Source organism: Dendrobium catenatum, unplaced genomic scaffold, assembly GCF_001605985.2.
Source record: "Dendrobium catenatum unplaced genomic scaffold, ASM160598v2 fragScaff_scaffold_186, whole genome shotgun sequence".
NCBI lineage: Eukaryota > Viridiplantae > Streptophyta > Magnoliopsida > Asparagales > Orchidaceae > Dendrobium > Dendrobium catenatum.
In genome coordinates, this window is record NW_021318648.1 from 634,025 (window position 1) to 654,444 (window position 20,420).

Consider the following 20,420-nt stretch of genomic DNA (forward strand, 5'->3'; position numbering starts at 1 on the left):
TAGGATTTGCATGAATAATAAAACATAATAAATTATATGCAACACCAACAACTAAAAGCCTCTATTCAAGAATGCGGGGTTGGTTATATGATTTTTTTTCTTCATTATGTCTGATTAAGATTGAAATTCTCATTTAAATTTAATAAAAAAAAAATTCAATTTTGATATCTTCTAATTAAGTTTTTTTATGTCTATTTTTGCTTTTTTTAATATAGATTGTATCTAATACATCTGCTCTTTTAATAGGTTTATCGGAAGGCCGACATTTTATGTGACCATAGACACCTAAGTCTTCGTTTGGAACTGCTTAAAGTTGCTTTAAACGTTTAGAAAAGGTGTTTCAAACGAAGCCTCATTTGGGGTTGCTTTCTTATTGCTTCTTAAAGCTGCTTTTTAGTACGAAATTTTTAATTTTTTTTAAAAGAAAGCTTCTTTAAGAATCAATAAAAAAAAAAAACAGTCTCATTTTGTATCTAAGACTTCATTTGGGATGGCTTTTTTACTGCTTCTTAAAAAGTTGTTTTATTGATTCTTCAATTAATTTTTAGTTATTGTATTAGAAAGTTGTTTTAAGAAGCAGGAAGAAAGCCGTCTCAAATGAAGCCTAAGACTTTGTTTGGGACGGCTTTCCTATTGCTTATAATAGCCGCTTTTTAGTGCACAAATTTTAATTTTTGTACTAAAAAGTTGCTTTAAGAAGCAGTAAGAAAGGCGTCCCAAACAAAGCCTAAGTCTAGTGTGCAACCACTCATCCATTTAAGTATCCTATCTCCCAACACTTAACTTAATTTTTGGCATAATAAATAATAAATTAAAGGAAGAGTTATAATTTCATAAAACATACTTAATTACATGACTTTTAACTTTTTCTTTTTATCCTTTATTTCATCATATTATAATTTTTTATGGAGAAGTTAGTTCATGTTTACTCTGAATTTTATATCAAGGCCACTGAAAATCGGTCTAAATCTTCAAATAGCTTCAATAATATATTCTCGCCGACCTAATAAGCTCCAAATGTGCATTATATTTATTTAATATAAAAAAAGGTTAAAATCTATTTTATCTTATTTTCATAAAAAAATCATAATAGCAAAGCATTATTGCTCATCTTATCTTTATTTTATTTTTGTAAGATAATAAATTTTGTGCACATACATTATTCTCTTATAAAATAATTTTAAAAAATATATTATCTTAAAATGGAGAGATTATTCTGACCGGACACCGGATTGGAAAAATCTGTTCTATTTTGTTTTTGTGAATAATGAAAACGTAGCATGAACAACAAAAACGTAGTTCACTATATATGTTTTTATTGTCACTGATAAAAACCAGACGAGAAGAACCATCCGGTGTTCGCACGAAATAATTCATCCTAAAAACGACACCATGAACAAAATTAAAGTTCACAGAAATTGAAACTCCTGAGATGAGAATTGGAGAGACTACAGCAGATCAATATCTTCATTCACCAAAATGCTCATTTATATTCTTAATTAAAATTAATTAAACCATTCATCAAATATATTAATTATGTTAGTATCTCTAAAGATGATCTTGTTAGTGGCCTAATTATTGATTCTTCAATTAATTATTGTACGAAAACCCTAATCAATTGAAGACTTTTCAAACATGCATGCATCTTTCATGCATATAATAATCTAAATTTTCATTTTGAATTAAAAACTAATTACCATTAGTATTTTAAGTCTTCATAGAACCTTCACACTTAAATTTAATTAAAATTGAAAAATAAATAATCTTAAGTTTAATTTTAAAATTATCATCATATGATATAATTTAAATTAAATTATTATTTTTTTTACAAAAAAATATATTATATTATAAGGTTTGTTTGGCAAAACTTTCTCACTACTTTTTTTAATTAGAATTGTTGATGCGCGGTAAAAGAATTATAATATCCACAACAGCTTTCAAATAAGTTCTTTTTTTTTTTTTCCGCAATAACTTCACAATCACTTTTTCAAAACGCTGGAGCCGTTCCAAATGGACCCGTCGTATTACAAAAAAAGTCTTTTCAACTCGCATTTATTATAAATACTTTGTTATTAACCTAACAATGCATAAGTAAGACATTGATTCCCTGAAAAATCAACTTTCTACTAACACTTGGCACTCTTTGAACCTTTCTTTTCCTTTAGCTGCTAGCTAATCACTTCTTTAATCACAACCAAAATAACTATATAAATTGATGATTGTGATAGCATTATTTTCTTATGGCATAGTCAATGTAGGCTATGACACATTTTTTTTTAATTTTTTTTTTCATATATGAAAATTATCTTATTATAGAGTTCCTTTCAAATTAGTTATTTGGAAGATTCTTATTTAAAAAAAAATATATATATAACAAAGAACTGAGGTTCTCTATCCCATCAACCATAACTGGGTAGGTCGCTTTGTAGACTTTCTTTAAATTATTTGGTTCTCCTTTGATTTCAAAGAGCATTGGAAGCCACCTAAGAGAGACAATTATTGGTGCATGACCATCCCCTCTAATTGAAATATTGCTTTGATTATGCTTCTTGCTATTGATGATACTTAGCAATCATTAGATGTATGTAAGGATAAATATGTGAAGGCTTGGAATGAGTTCTCTTAAATGAGAAAGTGAGATTTCATTAAAAAGTTTTGTTGTTTCTATTTAGTTTATGAGACGTCTTTCTGATTAATACGGTTTTGCATGTTTGCTTTGTTTGAGACAAGTTGTGGAAAGTGATTGGAACTTTCAATGGATTTAGTATTTGAGTTCAATTATTTAGTTGATAGAGAATAAATGACATTAGAAGATAATTTAGAGAGAGAGTGAAAATGACATTACCATATATAGAGGGAGAAGACTATTTTTTTTTTTCAAGAGTTAGAGAATTCATTTATGTCATATTCGCTTGATCTTGAACCCGATACTAATATACTTTAGAAGCTATGGAGTTTAAGGCTTGCGCCAAGTCCCTTTGGTACTGATCATTGGAAGGGGAACTGTATAAAAAATCATGGAGTGTTTTGTCATATTCTTACATTTTTAGTACAAATAATATAAATATCGGTCTCCTTGGTTTTTTTTTTATCGGTTTCCTTGGCTATGTTGATTAAGATTATGCAAGAGATATGGATTGAAGAAGTTCAATAAAAAGTTAAATCTTTATGTCGTGTGGAGGTAAAATCAATTGGAAATCTTATTTGTGGACGTTTGGGACTTTATCTACTGCTAAAATTAAGGTTTCATTTGAGACAACTTTCTTATTGCTTCTTAAAGCAACTTTCTAGCACAAAAATTTGTACTAAAAATTGCTTTAAGAAATATTAAGAAACCCGTCCCCAACGAAACTTAAATATATCGCAACAATAGAAACAATGAAGAAAGCTTTGTAGTTAAAGGCACTATCTAAAATTTTTGAAGTATTGAATGAAATTATAAGCTTGTTTCTAGATAGCCAAACTGAAATTTATTTTTGTAAAAATCTATTTCCATAGATTTGACAAAAAAATTATCCACTGATGAAAATTCATACATTTGACAACCATGATAACGACTCTAAGTAAAATTTGATCTTATCTAAGCTCATTTGATATGCTCACGAATTAGTACTTCCATGAAGATTTCATGTAGGATTTGCTTAGGCTCGAGTCTTCTTCTCTCATCCTAAACATCTATATGTCAAATCATTAAATAAATATATGGGCAGTTAACAATCACTGAGTACTATTCTTACGCTTTTCCACTTCCTTTTTCTGTGCTTTCCTTTCCTCACATAAATAGGAGTTTGAAGCTTCTACTCCAACCACACATATTCATTATTTTCAGACCAGATATAGACTGAAAACAAAAAAAAAAAGAACTTTTTTCTCTCAAACAAAGGAAACATTATTAGGTGCGGATACCGAACATAGAGATACGTCTGGACATCCACTTAAAATTTGACACGTGGACTGCACATTGGTTGCTCTTTTTGATGCGTTTTATCTGTACTTTACTTGCACTTTAGTTGCGCTTTGATTGCTATTTTATTGCGCTTTTTTATAGTGCTTTGACTGCGTTTTTATTGCGCTTTTTTACTGCGCTTTACCTGTGCTTTTGATGCGCTTGACAAAAGTTCCACGGACACAATAAATATATAAAGTAAAAAATAAACCCAAAAAGTACACTATACGTGTCAAATTTTAAGTCAATATTCGGACGTATCTCTACGTCCGATATCCACACTTAATAATTTTCCCAAACAAGGCTGAGAACTTCCAGCTCAGAAGGAAGTTCTCATCTCTTCTATTACAGAAAGATCTCTGTCCAGATGATTGCTAGCTCTACAATTGCGTTCAAACTTGTTGTTATTGATGTGATGTTCAATCATTTTCTGTTATGTTCAGGAATTCAACTTCTGTGTTGATAAGTTGGTCTCAGTATTTATTGCTGTCATTAAAGTATGATTGGTAGGGAAGACTGTGCATCTCCACCCGTCATTTAAGCTGCAAATAGAGCATATCAACATCTGCACGGTCTTGCATGAGTGGACGAAAGATCACCCGAATTAAATCACCATGTGACTGAATAATAATGTTAAATTATTTTTTAATTAGTGCTATAAGAAAATAAGTAAAATTGATGAGCAAATTATTGCATCATTGTTGAAGAATAATCCATATAACATACATAAGAATTAAGAAGGAACTACGTAAGGTATCATTGACTTTATATGGCTGAGGTTCATTGATAAATTTCATATGATAAGCTGAATGGTACTGTTATTTTGAAGAAAATGCTTATTTTTGTTGAAGTAATTAGAATTTGTGGTGGTGTTCATACATATTATGATTTTATATTGAGTTTTTGATTAAAATGTTAGATTTCAATTATTGTTAATTGTTGAAAGTTTGCTCTTTTTGCTTTGAATATTAGGGGTGTGTTAAGGGTGGAAGCCACCTCTCTTTTGAGGGTAAGCAAATGGAATTGGAATTGTTGCGTCCTAGACTATTCGCGGCGGTAGAGAAATATAAAATTAATTTAATGTCTTAGCTTTGCACGAAGATTCAACACTCATACAGATAAAAGAGATGGTGTAGCATTCATAAGAGCCATTAAAATTTTTACGTGGACAACCCTGAAAAGGGAAAAAACCACAGTGCTTGGCCCAATTTGAATGAATTCATTAGTATTTGCAGTTGATTACAAATGAGGCCCATCCTTAGGGGGAAGGTCTTGGCTTGATGTAGCAAATATACATCATATATAGTGCATTACATGGTGGGATTGGAAGAATCACTATTGATGTGTTCGTTTGGTCGGAAGGAGAATAGTCGGCAGGCGATGTAGGTCAGAAAGACCTTAGTCGGTGGGTGGCGGAAGTTAAAAAGACCTTTGTCTGGCAACGGAGGTCGAAAAAATTATAGTATGACGACGGAGGTTGGAAGGACAGTACTCGGCGGATGACAGTGGTAAAAAAGATCATTATCTGGTGACAGAGGTTGGAAGGACCATAATCTGACGGCATAGATCGAAAGAACCATAGTCGATGGGTGACAGTTGCTAAAAAGACCATTATTTGATGACGGAGATCCAAAGTACCATAATCTGGCAACGGAGGTCAAAAGGATCGTAGTTTGCATGCGATAGGGGTCAGAAAGATCATTGAGTGGTGATAGAGAGGTCGGATTGGAAGGATTATATTCTGGCGATGGAGGCATTATAGGAAAATTGTCAATTACAGACGGCTTGTTCCGATGGTTGAGGTAAGTTTTCCCGCCGTTTTAAAATTTTCTGATGGTTTTCCGGTGTTTCACAAACTACCAAAATAAACCGAGTAGGAAAGGAATTCCATTGACCAATTTCCGGCAGTTTTCTGACAGCTAAACAATCGGTGAATTCTGGTGGGTAAACTGCCAGTCGGCAGCGTACTAGCCATTGAAAATGTAGTAATATTAGGCGGCCAAGTTTACCGCCGACATTTCTGGTGGTTTATTATTAAAAATTGATGGTTAAACCGCCAATTAATTGCCAGTAATTCTGGCGGTCAAATGACTGTCAATATTATCGCCGATAAACAACAAATTTTATGTAGTGATGTCGAAGACCGTAGTTGGCAAGCTACAGTGGAAAGAAAGAAATATGTCTGACAACAGAGGTCGAAAGGACCGTAGTAAGCAGATGACAGTGGTTAGAAAGAAAGTTGTCTGGCAATAGAGGTCGAAAGGATCGTATTTTCCAGGCGAAAATTGTTAAAAAGACCGTAGTTTGGCGACGGAGGTCGAAAATACCTTAGTTTGGCAAAGAAGGTCGGAAGGACCATAGTCGGCAGGCAACAGATTCAGAAGGACTGTAGTCGGGGGCGACAGTGGTTAGAAAGACAATTGTCTAGAGACTGAGGTCAAAAGGACAATAGTCGATGAGTGGCAATGGTCAAAAAGACCGTTGTCTGGTGATGGAGGTCGGAAATACCTTAGTATGGTACAGAGGTTAACATGACCATATTCGGTGGGTGATGGAGGTCAGAAGGACTGTAATTGGAGGGCAACAGTGGTAAAAAAGACCATTGGCTGACAACGGAGGTCAAATTGACCATAATCGGTGGGTGACATTAGTAAGAAAGATTATTATTTGGCTATAGAGGTTGGAAGGACCATAGTCAGCAGTTAGGTGGATGTCTCGTTTCAGTTAGTGGTCATGCATAAATTCAACATCAGTTGGTGGCCGGGTGTAAGTACGGTGTCACTCGGTAGCCGGGCAGAAGTCCTGCGTCAGTTGGCAGTCGGGCAGAAGTTCAACGCCAGTCGGCGGCCGGATGGAAGCCCGACGGTGGTCGAGGAGTCTAGTGACACGAGAACTCTTGGGGTCCCCCTCCCCATGAGGAATGAGGGTTCTTTTTATAGTTTTTTAAGAGTGGCATGCCCAATAAATAGGAGGGAGATCAAATGTAAGTTAATTGGCAGTGGTTTGAATGTATGTTGATCCCCTTGATCGTGGACCGTTTATTGGACATTTTAATGTTTTAATGATATAAGTATTAGAATATCTTGGGCTCGTCAAGTCGCTCGATTCGACTATAAACATGTTTCGTTTGAAAGCTGTTTGGTCATCCAAATTATAGTTTGAACCTTCCAAATGTGATTTGAGTGTTTGAGTTGGACCCATTTTGGCTTGGATTGAGTCGAATTTAGTGTCACTTAGTTCGTTTTTTCGAGTCATTTAGTTTGGCTATAAGTTTGCTAAAATGGAAGTTCATATGGTCCCGAATTTAATTTTGGAAGCTTTCAACTCAATTTTGCATCAAGATTCGTGCCCGATCAAGATAATTTTTTTGATGATATATTCGGAACATATATATAATCTTCAAGATTTTTTTTTTTTGGTTAAAACCCACTCATGGGGCCTACGGGTTAATAATCAAAAAAGGTTACAAAAGTCCTTAGAAGGATCCTTCAGCCCGCTAATGCTCAGAAGAGCTACAAGTATAAAAGGAAAAGAAAAACCTAAAGGCCAATGGCTCCATTTACTACAGTTACAAAAAGAACAACCGAATGCTTATTCTATTGAGAGAAAAAAAAAACTTCTTCCTAAGAGTTACTTGATCTTTGGGGTGTAAGAGTTAAGCTGACTCTTAAAGCAGCTTGGGCTTGAATTGATAAATGGCTCATGAGTCGAGCTTGATGAACTAATAAGTGTCAAATTTGAGCTAGTCCCAACTCGACTTGTTAGCTTGTACAAAAGCCAGTTTGTTTAAAAAATATACTTAAAATATATTAGGATTCAGGATTTTAAGTACAAAGTTTTTAAAAATATTTTAAAGAATATTAATTATATCTCATTTTTTTATATTATGTAATTCTTTATTATTTTTCTTATAATTTTGCATTCTTTTTACCATTTTATTCTAAGAATTGCTTAAATCACAATCATTTTATCTATTTTACAATAAACGAGCCTGTCGTGATCCGGCCCGAACTCTAAAGCTCAAGCTTAAGCCAAGAGTGACTTGAGCGTGACTCTATCCGTTTACACCCCTAATTATTCTACTGCATGCATGCTAAGTATATATATTTCTATGAATTAAAGTTTTTATATATAAAATCCTTCTACACTTGCTGCATGCCCTTTATTTCCAAGAGAAAATACAGCTTTTGAGAACTTTCAAAACGAGTAATTAAAGTTTGATTTATATGAACAGAAGCAAAGCTTGAAACGCAACTCTGCATGTAAGCATTCAGTTCATCATATCATAAATGTTTGATAAACCGTTACAAACTTCTCAGTTTTAGCGTGTATTGAACATTCACTTCAATTTTCTTGATTTGGATAGGTTTTGCCTATTAAAAAAGACAAGTTTGTTAAGCTTTTTTTGAGCTTATGATGGCGTTTGAATTATGAAGAACTATGTGGTTTTTATGAACATCATTGCATTGTTCATGCTAATGTGGCAGGTTTTGAATGAAGGGGCAGCTGGTTGGTAAGCAACACCAATCATAGGTGTTACATGCATGCTTATGTTGACTTGAAAATCATAAGGATTGTATGATATTGTTGAAATTTGAATGAGTATAATAACATTAGATTTTATAATTACTATAAAATGCTTAATTTAATACATATGAACATCATATATTAGAGAGAGAGAGAGAGAGAGAGAGAGAGAGAGAGAGAGAGAATTTAAGGGCTAAATAATCCTACAAAATAAAATAAAATATAATAGTGAAGCCGAGTTAATAGAGTATTTTTGTTGAAGAATAAGCAAAAAATAAATGTATATTTCTATAGGAGAATATATAAAATTTTAATATGAGATTATTGTAGAAATATCTAAATATTCAATTAATAAATTAAATGATTGGAAGTAAATACCAAGTAATATACTAAATTGGATTTTGGATCCTCCATGAAGTAGTATCATTAAGTTTGAGCATTGCCAATTTGAACGTATCCAATTTGAGGAAAATGATGAAGTTAAAGCTGATCAAGCAATGTCTATTAAAGAGATAGAATATATATCAAAGATAGAATAAATTACATATTTGTCAGTATATGTTAACTTTAAGGAGCCAATATAATTTAAGGAGATATGTTACATAGTATGACCAGAAAGGTTGAAAAATGATGGTAGATGAGAAATGTCAAAGTGGATTTAAAGATTATGGGTACTGATTTCCCTGTAATTATTGAGAATTACCTAAATAAACCCTGTAAATAATTATACCTCAGGTGAATTACCTAAGAAAACTCTCAATAAGAATGTTGTTTAATGTTCCTTACTTAACATAAGTGGAGATTTAAGAAGCAATCATAATAGAAGGAGATAGGCTTGATAGGCTTGATCGAGTAGTAATCAAGCATACAAGGGCCCCATAATGGGATAAATGAATCAGAGTAGTAAATGACATCAACATAATGATGAAATTAAATAAAATGTCTCATCATACATTAGAAGGAACAACCCAAACATCCAAGGGATGACTCGGCTTCAACATCATAAGAGAGATAGGAAATTTAGTAAATTTTGGCAGACATATCCGCTAAAAAACCTTGGAAATTTGCTAGAAATCGATATGTCCGATGGATTTCCGATGGAATTTTGATCCGACAGTAAATCGAGCATCAGAAACGAATTAACGATGGAATATTTCCATCAGAAAACATTCTTGAAGTTTTCTAACAGATTAGAGAATGGAAAAATGCTGTTTTTGGGGGGACTTCCGGCGGAATGCCGGTGGAAAATTTGGTCGAAATTTCTGACAGAATAATCGACAAAAAATTCCACCTTTATCTCAACACAAAATTCGTCGTAACGATTTCTAGGCGAAAAATCTGCCGAAAACATGTAGCATAGTTAAAAAAAAAAACACCCTCTCCTTTCAATTATTCTGCAATATAACATAAACCTAATATCAAATAGTTAAAACAGTTTAGCTAGGCTAATATTTCAGCATTGCACAAAAATATTAATCAAGTATTAATTACACTATACTCAAACTATTCTCAAGCACTAAAATAGTTCTACAATTACCATATAGTTTTATAATAACCATGTAGTTCTTATATATTCAAAAACCAATAAAATATTTACAACCACAGATAATCTACTCTGAATACATATCCTCACTCTTCTAGGGCGATGTAGGCTATTTTCCACTAAACTGCTCCAAGATTCATTGAAGCTCCTCCATTATCTAATTTCGCTGCATTTGCATGTCCGATTATGATTTTTGAACTTGCTTTAGCTCTGTTGTTAAGGCATCCACTTGCTGGCTAACCAAGCCCTCTTGGATGCTTGCTGAAAAAATGGGTTGCGTTTGAGTTGACCCAGAAACCCGAACTCAAACTTGGTTAACCAGTTTGAAATGAGTTGACCATGTCTACTCGCCCGTCGAGTCCAAGTCTGCCCGCCGTCGGTGTGTCGCGTCGAGTGCATACCCGACGCTTCTAAGCGTCTACCCGCTATCTCACATTAGCCTCGCCTGCTGTTGTTGATGTGAGCTCCGCCATCCAGCCATCTTGGGATTTACAAAATCATGTAGCGTCAGGTCAACCTGGTAACCTGAGGGGTCGGTTTCAGGTCTAAACTTTCGAATTTGACCCGAACTTGATCCGAAACCCGTTTGAACCCGAGTCAGTCGGGTTAGGATCAACCAGTTTGAACCCGAGTCAGTTCCGAATTTGACCCGAACTTGATCCGAAACCCGATTATGACACACCTACTTGCAAGTATACTTTCATTCATTATATATGTAAAATTGTATCATTTAAGATAATTTATAAAGTTCATACATTATTCATATACTCATTTCTCATCATTCAATTCACTTTGAATATTTAGTACCCCAACTCCCCCCATAATTAAAGTCCATGAAAAACAAAGTGTTCCAACCAAACAATCCCTTAGATAAATGTGAAATGCTTTCATATTAGTCAGTTTTATTTTAATGATTGGTTGATCAATATTCTTAACAAGAATAAAGGCTTGGATGGCGGTGCACGACACCATAATAAAATAAATTTTTTTCCCTTTGTAAGACTACAATAATAACACGTTATATCGATGAGAGCAACAAATAAGCACCACCGTCCTTAGTACCAACCAACGAAATATCTAATTGGAAAGTTCTCTTCATATCGTAATAAGTAGATGGCTTTGCTACTCTAACTCGTACGGGGCTTGGTCACATATATATTTATGTGAATATAATAATGACCTCCTACAAGAAGTGTAGCTCATTTGGTCCCATACATTCAATGATTTTCAGTTATTTGTTCTTTTTGGAAGAGATTATTACGTGTGTAGACACAGAGAACCGTTCGGTTTGTGATTGTGAACAGTAAAACATAGTAAAAGCACAATGGTGAACAGAAACTCCGTTTTTACTGTTCACAGTCACAAAATCAAATGGTTTTCTGTATCCGAATTCCGCACGTAATAATCTCTCTCTTTGGAGGTCTGTTGGTTGAGAGTTTTGACAAGGGCTTTAATAACCAGACCGGACCGGCCGGTCCGACCGGTTCAACCATGAACCGGTCTAAAGGCCGGTCCAGTTCAACCTCAAAACCGCCTTTGGTTCAAACCACCCTATTTTGGCATGAACCGCCAGTTCAACCGGTGAACCGGTCCCGATTTTTTAAAACCGGTCGGTTCAAAATTTTTAAAATAAATCATTTAATAGTAAATAAATATTAAACATAATCACAATTATGTGCAGAGTTTGGACACAGAAAATCGTTCGGTTTGTAAATGTGAATAGTAAAACAAAATAAAAGCACATTGGTGAACAATAATTGCGTTTTTACTATTCACAATCACAAAACTAAACGGTTTTCTATATCCGGACTCCACACGTAATAATCTCTCTCTTCGGAGGTATGTTGGTTGAGAGTTTTGACTATCAACTAAAAGATTTTTTTAACTCTTTCGTATGTGATGTATGTATGAATTTGACTTAATTTAAATGCGTATTTTTATATTTAATATTAAAATTATATCAAAATATATACAAAAAAATATGTATTTTATTATAAATAAGTTAATATTAGCAATATTTTTGAAATGATTTAAAGATTATTTGTTTGAGACTATCAATTGCCTCAATTTAGTTCAAATTGTTTTGGATATTTTCTTTTGACTCAAAGGCTCAAAGCTGCATGAAAAATATTTTATACTTTTACCCATTCTGTTGGGGATAAAGTCTACAATCTAATTTGATTTATCGGCTTCGAATAAATGGGAAAAAACAAAATGCTTTAAAAAAATATTAAGAATTTTAATACATGTTTTCTTTAATTAATGACTATTTTCTATTTCTATTTAGGGAGAAATTATTCTGTGCGGTCACCGGAGGCGGATCAGGATGCGCCACATCACTGTGTATCAGACGATGTAGTACATCCTGATTCATCCCCAGACCGTCCGATGACTGCACAAAATAATTTCTCCCATTTAGGACAACTTTTTAGCTACTTTGTTTTTCAGAAAATAACCATAATTTCATTTGACTACTGATTTATCGTTGCTTTTGATTGTGTTAAATAAATCATATAACAAAAATCTTTATATTCATACAAAAAGAGAACATTATATGGGGCTTTTAGGAGCTGCGACCTCAAAGGAAGGCTGAATTGTTGATAATGACTAAGTCTATAGAGACATATTTTGGCTTTAAATTAGCCGTTGCTTTCAATGATGGAAAATGGGAGCACCGACCGCTTATATAATCCACTATATGGAGCGGAAAATCCAGCTTCCAAATTGTCTCCTTTGGATAAAACTTGCGGCGAATCAATGAGGAAGGAAGCCATTTTGGCTTGGTCAATTACGGTAGATGGCTTGAATGAGTTGCTATATGTTAGTTATTTACTTAGTAGATTTTAATATATGACTTGCAGCTTTGAAGGTGATTGTGCTTCTCAGGCTGGGAATTTTTAGATGCTATGAAGGGGGCCTCCCTCTTGTTCACACGCACGCGCGCGCGCGCACACGCTCCCTATTTCTTAAATGATAGATTCTTATTCATCCAACATCTAGCTCATATACATGTGGTTAGGGCTGTCAAAAATTGACACGACATGGTAACTCAACCCGAATCTAATCTAAAATTTTCGGGTTATACCTGACCCAATTTTAAAATTGGTCGGGTTCGGGTCTATAAATCTGGCCAGTTTCAAGTTTTAGGTCAGGTTCGGGTTGACCCGAATTATGACGTGTTGGTTTAGAAATTTTTGTACCACAAAACTGATTTAGAAAGTAATAAGAAAGTTGTCCCAAATGAAGTCTTAAATAAATACTCTGCAATTAAAAGTCGGATATTTTGATCTAAAATAAGCTTTCAAATGTATTTTCCTTAATATATATATATAGAGAGAGAGAGAGAGAGAGAGAGAGAGAGAGAGAGAGAGAGAGAGTTGCTATTATCCTTTTAGAAAGAGAGAAAGAGAGAGCCCAACATCTTCCCTACCTTTTTGAATTAAATCTCAAACTCACACACACCATAGATACAAGCCTCAAAACTGAGACCTCTTAGTTGGCAGTCTAAGTTATCAGCCAACAAGCTAAGATGCCACTACTAGAAAAACCAGTTTTTGTTGTAGCAATTCATAGTGGTAGTTTAAAATATCATCTCTTGAGGAAAAAAATATCTGACCTATTGAGAGCTTAGTTTAATTATGATGCAACTACATAATAATTTAAATAATATACATAAGAGTCACAAAATAAGGATGCACAAAATTTTTATGATTTGTCGCATGTTACCCAATAACTAATTTGGAAGGAGTGCATCACTCACTCAAAGTTATTTATTGTTGTGAAGATATTAAACATCAAGACATAATATAATGTCCACCGTGAATATTTTAATCAATTCATTGTACAGTTTACGGAAACCAACCTGACAGATAATATAATTTATATAGATTTATATCAGACTAAGAGTCCAAACTTGGGTTTACATATATAAAAGTAGATTGTTGTGTCAATTTATTATACTATAAAGATGATTTATCAGAGTTGTTATTGAGTTACATAGTTATACCCACAAGTGGAGCAGATGAATATGTTTAGTAAGAAATTTAAAAAAAATTTAATAATTTTCTTAGTTATGAATACTAATATAAGTGTATTACAGATAGTTGTTATTGGGTAGGGAGTCGACTGTTGTTGAGTTATATAGTCATACTCATAAGCGATAGGAGAAATAACAATGGGTTAATGAACAAGCAAAGAAACCCTACATGATTATATAAGTTTAAAATTTTAAGTTTCATGTGTAAATTGATTAATCTTATGTTAACTTTTATAAGAAGAGTATATACAACTTCAAGAGAGCCAGGTTGAAGTAAGTGAGGGATCTTATAGGGGATCAACATACTATTCTGACTACCGCACTTGGTCATAAGCAATTGATGGAATACAGAAAGGCTAGGTTTATAGTTTATTCTTGTTAGTCTATGCATACGAGGGGCATACATCTGATGACTCCAACTTCTCAACAAGCAGCCTTGAGTCATTGTTCCAGCATTTCTCAATTGAAAATACAAAATTTTCGACGGAATTCCTCATTTTTTGGTGGATTTAAGCTGCCGAAAATACAAGTTTTTCCTGTAGTGCGAGCTTTTAGGGGTACGAGAAGAAAGATTTATGGTCTTCCTATAAATTTTCTATCTCTATAAAACCTAAAATATTCAAACATCGTATATCAAGATATGCCCATATTTCATTTTCAATACTCCTAATTATTCCAGCATTTCACTATCGAGACTATATACCACACTAGATTTTAACTACATATATGATCATTGCATGTATTAAATGAAGAATGAGAGATATTAAAAATATCAAAACTTTCATTAAAACACAATATTCTATATTAGTACATATTATGTTTATTATATTATTAAACCTAAACTAGAGAATTAGCCAAATATGAAGGAAATAATAAGCAAACTCTATTATCAATTTATTCAATGAAGAGATGCAAAATAAGTAATAAGAAAATTATTACTAGGAAGGATCAAAAGATCTTTTCCACTTTTCTTCCATCAATCACATAGTTGCTTACACAGATAGGCTATAGCTAATATCTCCATAAAATAAAAATATCTTACACTTTCCTAGCCTCCATTAGATTTTACTCATCTAAGGGGTCGTGTACTAAAGAAACATACTTACACATATAGGATTTCACTCCAGTGACATAACTCTCTAATAAAAGAACTAAAAAATTATTTATAGTAATCACATGAACGAGCTTAAGCACCGCAGTGCTCGATAGGGTGGCATCACGATAGAGAAAAATGAATTAGTGCATTGGCTCTATAAAGTCTACTCTGCTACGATGCTAACTGATGTGGCATGGTTATTGATTGAAACAATGCATCTTTTTATTGAGTCGACATGGCTCCTTGCATTGGTAACTGCTCAATATTGTTGCTACTAAACCCTAAATGCTGCGGTGCTTAAATTGAGAATATGGCCCTGAGGCGTTGAAAGGCATAACATTGCGACATTTATTTTCACAAGGCACTCAGTGTTATAGTGTTGAAGTATGGCGCAACAACACTGTAACACCGCAACTCTTATTATGGTTTCGTTGCGACATTTAAAAATAGAGAAGACTAGCACTGCAACGTTGGAAACTAGTGCTGCAATGTCAAAAACTAGCGCCTCAGCGTTATTGAACTCGATGCAGCGACGTAATATGCTTGGTGCCGCTGTGCTACTTCAAACTTAACTAAAATAATGCATTTTTTTTTTTAAATTCAAACACATAAACAATATACAATTTATATTTAACAAGGATGTTGGGCCAAATTGGCTATGTGATATAAGGTTTAATAACTTAGAATGATAGATCAATGGAATCTTAATTAAGTTATTTCTACCTTTTATATATTTCATACCAATAAATGTCACCTCTATTAAGTCTTTCACTACAGTTGACTTTTTGGAAATTTAATGATTGTCATTGCATAATATCATCAATATAGTGATATAATCATCTCACTAGGTTATGGGCATTCATCCTCTTCCCTGTTACTTTACTTGTCATAAAGAATTAATTATCCTACTTAATTCAATGATAATCCTTGAAGTATAGTATATCCTTTGATGTTAACTTAAAAAATTAAAATAAAAGCATATTTCTTTTATTTGAAGTATCTCTTCAAGATGTCCTCAAGTATAATTATATTTAAAAAATTAATTTATTTTAGCAGACTGATTAACCCTTTAATTTTGACTTGACTTATCAATCGCAAGATATTGTAAAAGTTAAAGCCAGATGATGATCCCTAGTGATTTAGCTATATGGATGCTAATTGTAAGTTCAAATGTAAAATATTCTAAAAAGAGGAGAGTACTAAAATAATATTTAGAGAAAATCATTCTTATGTTTTTATTTATGATAAAAATTAAAAGTAAAGAGTTAACCAAAGACTTAGAGGTGTGATCATTTACATAAAAGAAACAAAAAAGTTACAAATCCAAATATGATTACATCATATATTCTCAAATCGCTTTGGGCACGATCCACATTAATTACCATGCATCTTACCTCCTGATAAAAAGGACTATGGTGTGTTTAATCAAATTAAAAGGACCGGAGCCAATTGGAATAGCTGCAAACATACTTTTTCATGATGAATCCTAGAGAAATACATTCTAATATTACTCCAAATATGAGTCCAATTAAATGATGGCTAAGTTGTGCACCCATAGGCTCAAATCCCAAATTTCTAAATCCTAATTTCAAATTTTGCCAAACTTACTATTTTTTATCTTATCTTTGAATGTGATAACATGTTAACAAGTTTTCTTCAAGCTAATCCTTGATGACCTAACCATCTAAATGGGTGGGATATTTCCGTTCAGAAGCTCCCATATAAGGCATCCTTAAAATTCTCATAGATATCCCTACCTTATTATTCTTCATTCTTCTTTTTTGATAATATATTAATTCTATGTACATCAACGTCTCTTGGCTCACCGACCAAAGATTAGCTAACATCTTTTGCTTTGTACACCAAAACAATTATGCATATAGTGGGCATATATGGACTATCCTTCCTCCTACACCACCTCAACCCGAATCTCCAAAGGAATTAATGGTAGAATCAATGGCAAGGAATTTTAACATGTCCTCCTTATCCTTCCCCACCTTTTTTCAACCATAATATGAATGAGTGAGTTAGTGGTAAGGACCTCATCACCATCTCCATTTTTTCTCACTCATATATGACATAATCGACACCTTTATTTTCATTTATCACTCTTCGTAAAACTCTAGATGCTAAATTTTGCTCTAAGTTTAACTAATTAATCTCTAATTTGAGTCGGTTGTTCATAAGCTTCCTTATAATACAAAAAGGATGCTTCAATTAATTAGAGGAATGTATGGACTGACTAGCAAATAATTGTTCTTCATCTCTTTCTTGAGTCAAGGATTTTAACTTATATTTTTACTAATGTAGGAATATTTTGATCTAAAATGAACATTTATCATAAAAATATTTCTTCAAATAATGGACTATATAAAGTAAAAATTTCCTTCAAATGATAACAATTATTTATCATTTCAAGTTTCTATAAATGGTGCTTGTTCTTAAGTGGGTTACTTTATGCTTATTTACTTGGACAATGGAATGAAATTCCCTGCCTCATAATTTTTTCTTTAATTTTATGCATAAAAATATTATTAAAAATAAAGTTAAATTTTAAGCATACCGTAATTTAATTGTTAAAAAATTAATCAACCGTTTGACACACAAATAATAATAATAATAATAAAACCTTATGCAAGGGTCCACTAGCCATCTATCCCTTTCACTTAAGCCTCACACTACCGTAAAGACTTTTATATCCTGGAAGAAAGGAAAGAGAAAGAGGGGTGATGGAAACTAGACAGATAGCACTCCTTTGACTTCTTTTTTATCACTCACACGCACCTTCTCTCTCTCTCTCTCTCTGGTTCCCTGCCTCTGAAGTCCTTACCATTGTCATATATACATATATATATTTATATCCCATGGCATTCCGTGCTTCTTCCTCCTTGGAGGCGTCATATAATCCTTCGTTTCTCTTCTTTTTTTTTGGATTTCAATTGTAAGTGAAAAGGATGGGAAGGGCTCCTTGCTGTGATAAGGCAAACGTGAAGAAAGGCCCTTGGTCTGCTGAAGAGGACTCCAAACTCAAGGGCTTCATTGAGAAGTATGGCACCGGTGGCAATTGGATTGCTCTTCCTCACAAAGCTGGTACTCTTCTTCTTCTTCTTTCACTCCTCCTCCTCATTATTTCTTCTTCTTTCTTTCTCTTTCACTTACTCACATAACTTGTGGGCATTAATTAGGGTTGAAGAGGTGTGGAAAGAGCTGCAGGCTGAGATGGCTTAACTATCTTAGGCCCAACATCAAGCATGGGGAGTTTTCTGATGCTGAAGATAGGACTATTTGCACTCTCTTTGCTAGCATTGGGAGTAGGTGAGTTCCAACTACTTTGAAAAAATAAACTTAGATGAGTGTATTTTGAGCTAAGTTTTTCTTGGATGCAAAACATTTATTCTTTAAAATAATAAAAAAAAAACAATATATTATCATCAAATCGTAAAATTTCGCTTATCTGTTTAGCAATTCAACAACATAAATATTTATAGATGGTTATTTTTTTCAGTACTAAAATTGCCTTACAAAAATATAAATCATGGCCTTCAAGAATAAGTCTTATTTACTTTGAACTAAATTTATCCAAAGATCACATTTTTCTATTATTTTCACATCTGAAAATCAAAGCACAAACTTCTCTGTCTGTGGAGAGTGATCAAAATCCACAACTTTTTATCCTTTATTAGCAAAATCTTGCATGTTTGGAGAGAAGAATCCTCTTAGATTTACTCACAGCATGCAACCATAACCACTTAGTGTAGTTTGTTCTCGTTCTCACTTTCCTCAACTTTATTTTCCCCCAAGAAAAAAGAAACTTTCCATAACTTTTGTACCTCCTTGCTTGTCTATTAAAAGAAAAGATTTCCTTTTTCTTAAAAAATTAAAAAAAAAATTTCAGGTGGTCCATCATAGCTTCTCAGCTGCCAGGGAGGACAGACAATGATATCAAGAACTACTGGAACACCAAACTCAAGAAGAAACTCCTTGGCATCTCTTCTTCCCCAAAGAAAAGTTCAATTCATCATCAAGAGCAGCAAAACCAGCAGCTTCTCTTCTCATCACCATCACCATCTTTGTTTTCTAATCCCTACATTAATATAAATGCTACTTCTACTACTCCCTTGCACAAACCCTTCCTTTCTGGCTTCAATCATCAAGCTAATTTGGTCCCAATCTCACCAGAAGCCTTCAGTGGTTCTTCCACTTCTTCTTCCTCCTCTCTCTTCCAAGCTTCTCAGTACCAACTGAAGGAGAGCAGGAGCTCTGCTGTTTTGGTGTTTGGTGGTGATCAAGCTGGAAGCTGCACTCAAATCAGCCAAAATATGAGCTTTGATAATTTTATGCTTTATGGCAGCACAGGGTTTCAGGACTTCAGTGGACTGCAGAGTTCTGCGCCATTAGAGGAGTGCTCAAGCTATGGATTTGACGAGATTAAGCAGATTCTTATGAACAGCAATAATGAGTTTTTCTTGGAGGATCAAACAGTAGGAGGGTGCAAAGCCCAATGGAGGAGTATGGACACTTTTTGAATTCAAATCAAAAGGATGCTTGGGATTGGGAAGGGAGAGATTATTTGGTGAGCATAATTAATGATTTTTAATGATTGTTTAATATTTTTATTTTGTATATTTTGTATTGATATTAGTACAATAACAATACAAAATAATACTGAATAAAAATATTAATACAATATATATATTAAAATTTATGAGTTATGTTCACTTAATAATTTTTCATCTAAGAAGACTAATGAGCAGCAACAAGAATCATTAAAAAAATTTGAGTTATAATCACATTTTATTTAAGAAATAGCTTGATATTTTCTTTTAGTTATGTTTTTTGAAGAATTATGATTAAAAGCAACTTCTTTGTCATTATTTCTAAACTCTTTTAGCTTTTTTTTATAGTTGTGATTATTGTTCATTGCATCTAAAATTTTTAATCATATTATTATTAAAAATATGATTAAATTTTTTAATCAATGTTAACAATAATCACAAATCCTAATATATATACATATTAGCTAAAATTTTGAGAATATGAAAGAAAAGTTGCTTTTGATAACTAAAAATTAATATTCAAGATAGAATTTTTAAATGAAATGTGATTATACATCAAATTTTGATTAATGTATCATTAGAAATCATTTTTCTCTCTTATTCTCTACCTTGTGATTCTCTTCTGTATTTCTCACTTTTTGTATTATGATTTGATGCTCAGTTTCTGTTCATATTTGTATTTTGTGTTCTTTATCTTTGGATTGTACTATTTATCT

At 33.1% G+C, this 20,420-nt stretch overlaps 1 protein-coding gene across 1 annotated transcript; it reads left to right on the plus strand.

The window, feature by feature from the left end:
- The first annotated feature begins 18,102 nt into the window (after nt 1-18,102).
- On the plus strand, nt 18,103-19,808 carry LOC110096293 (transcription factor RAX2). Its single transcript, XM_020822165.2, has 3 exons — nt 18,103-18,238; nt 18,334-18,463; nt 19,044-19,808. Exons 1-3 carry the CDS (start codon nt 18,103-18,105, stop codon nt 19,672-19,674), a joined length of 897 nt encoding a protein of 298 aa, XP_020677824.1. The 3' UTR covers nt 19,675-19,808.
- Nucleotides 19,809-20,420: the final 612 nt, after the last annotated feature.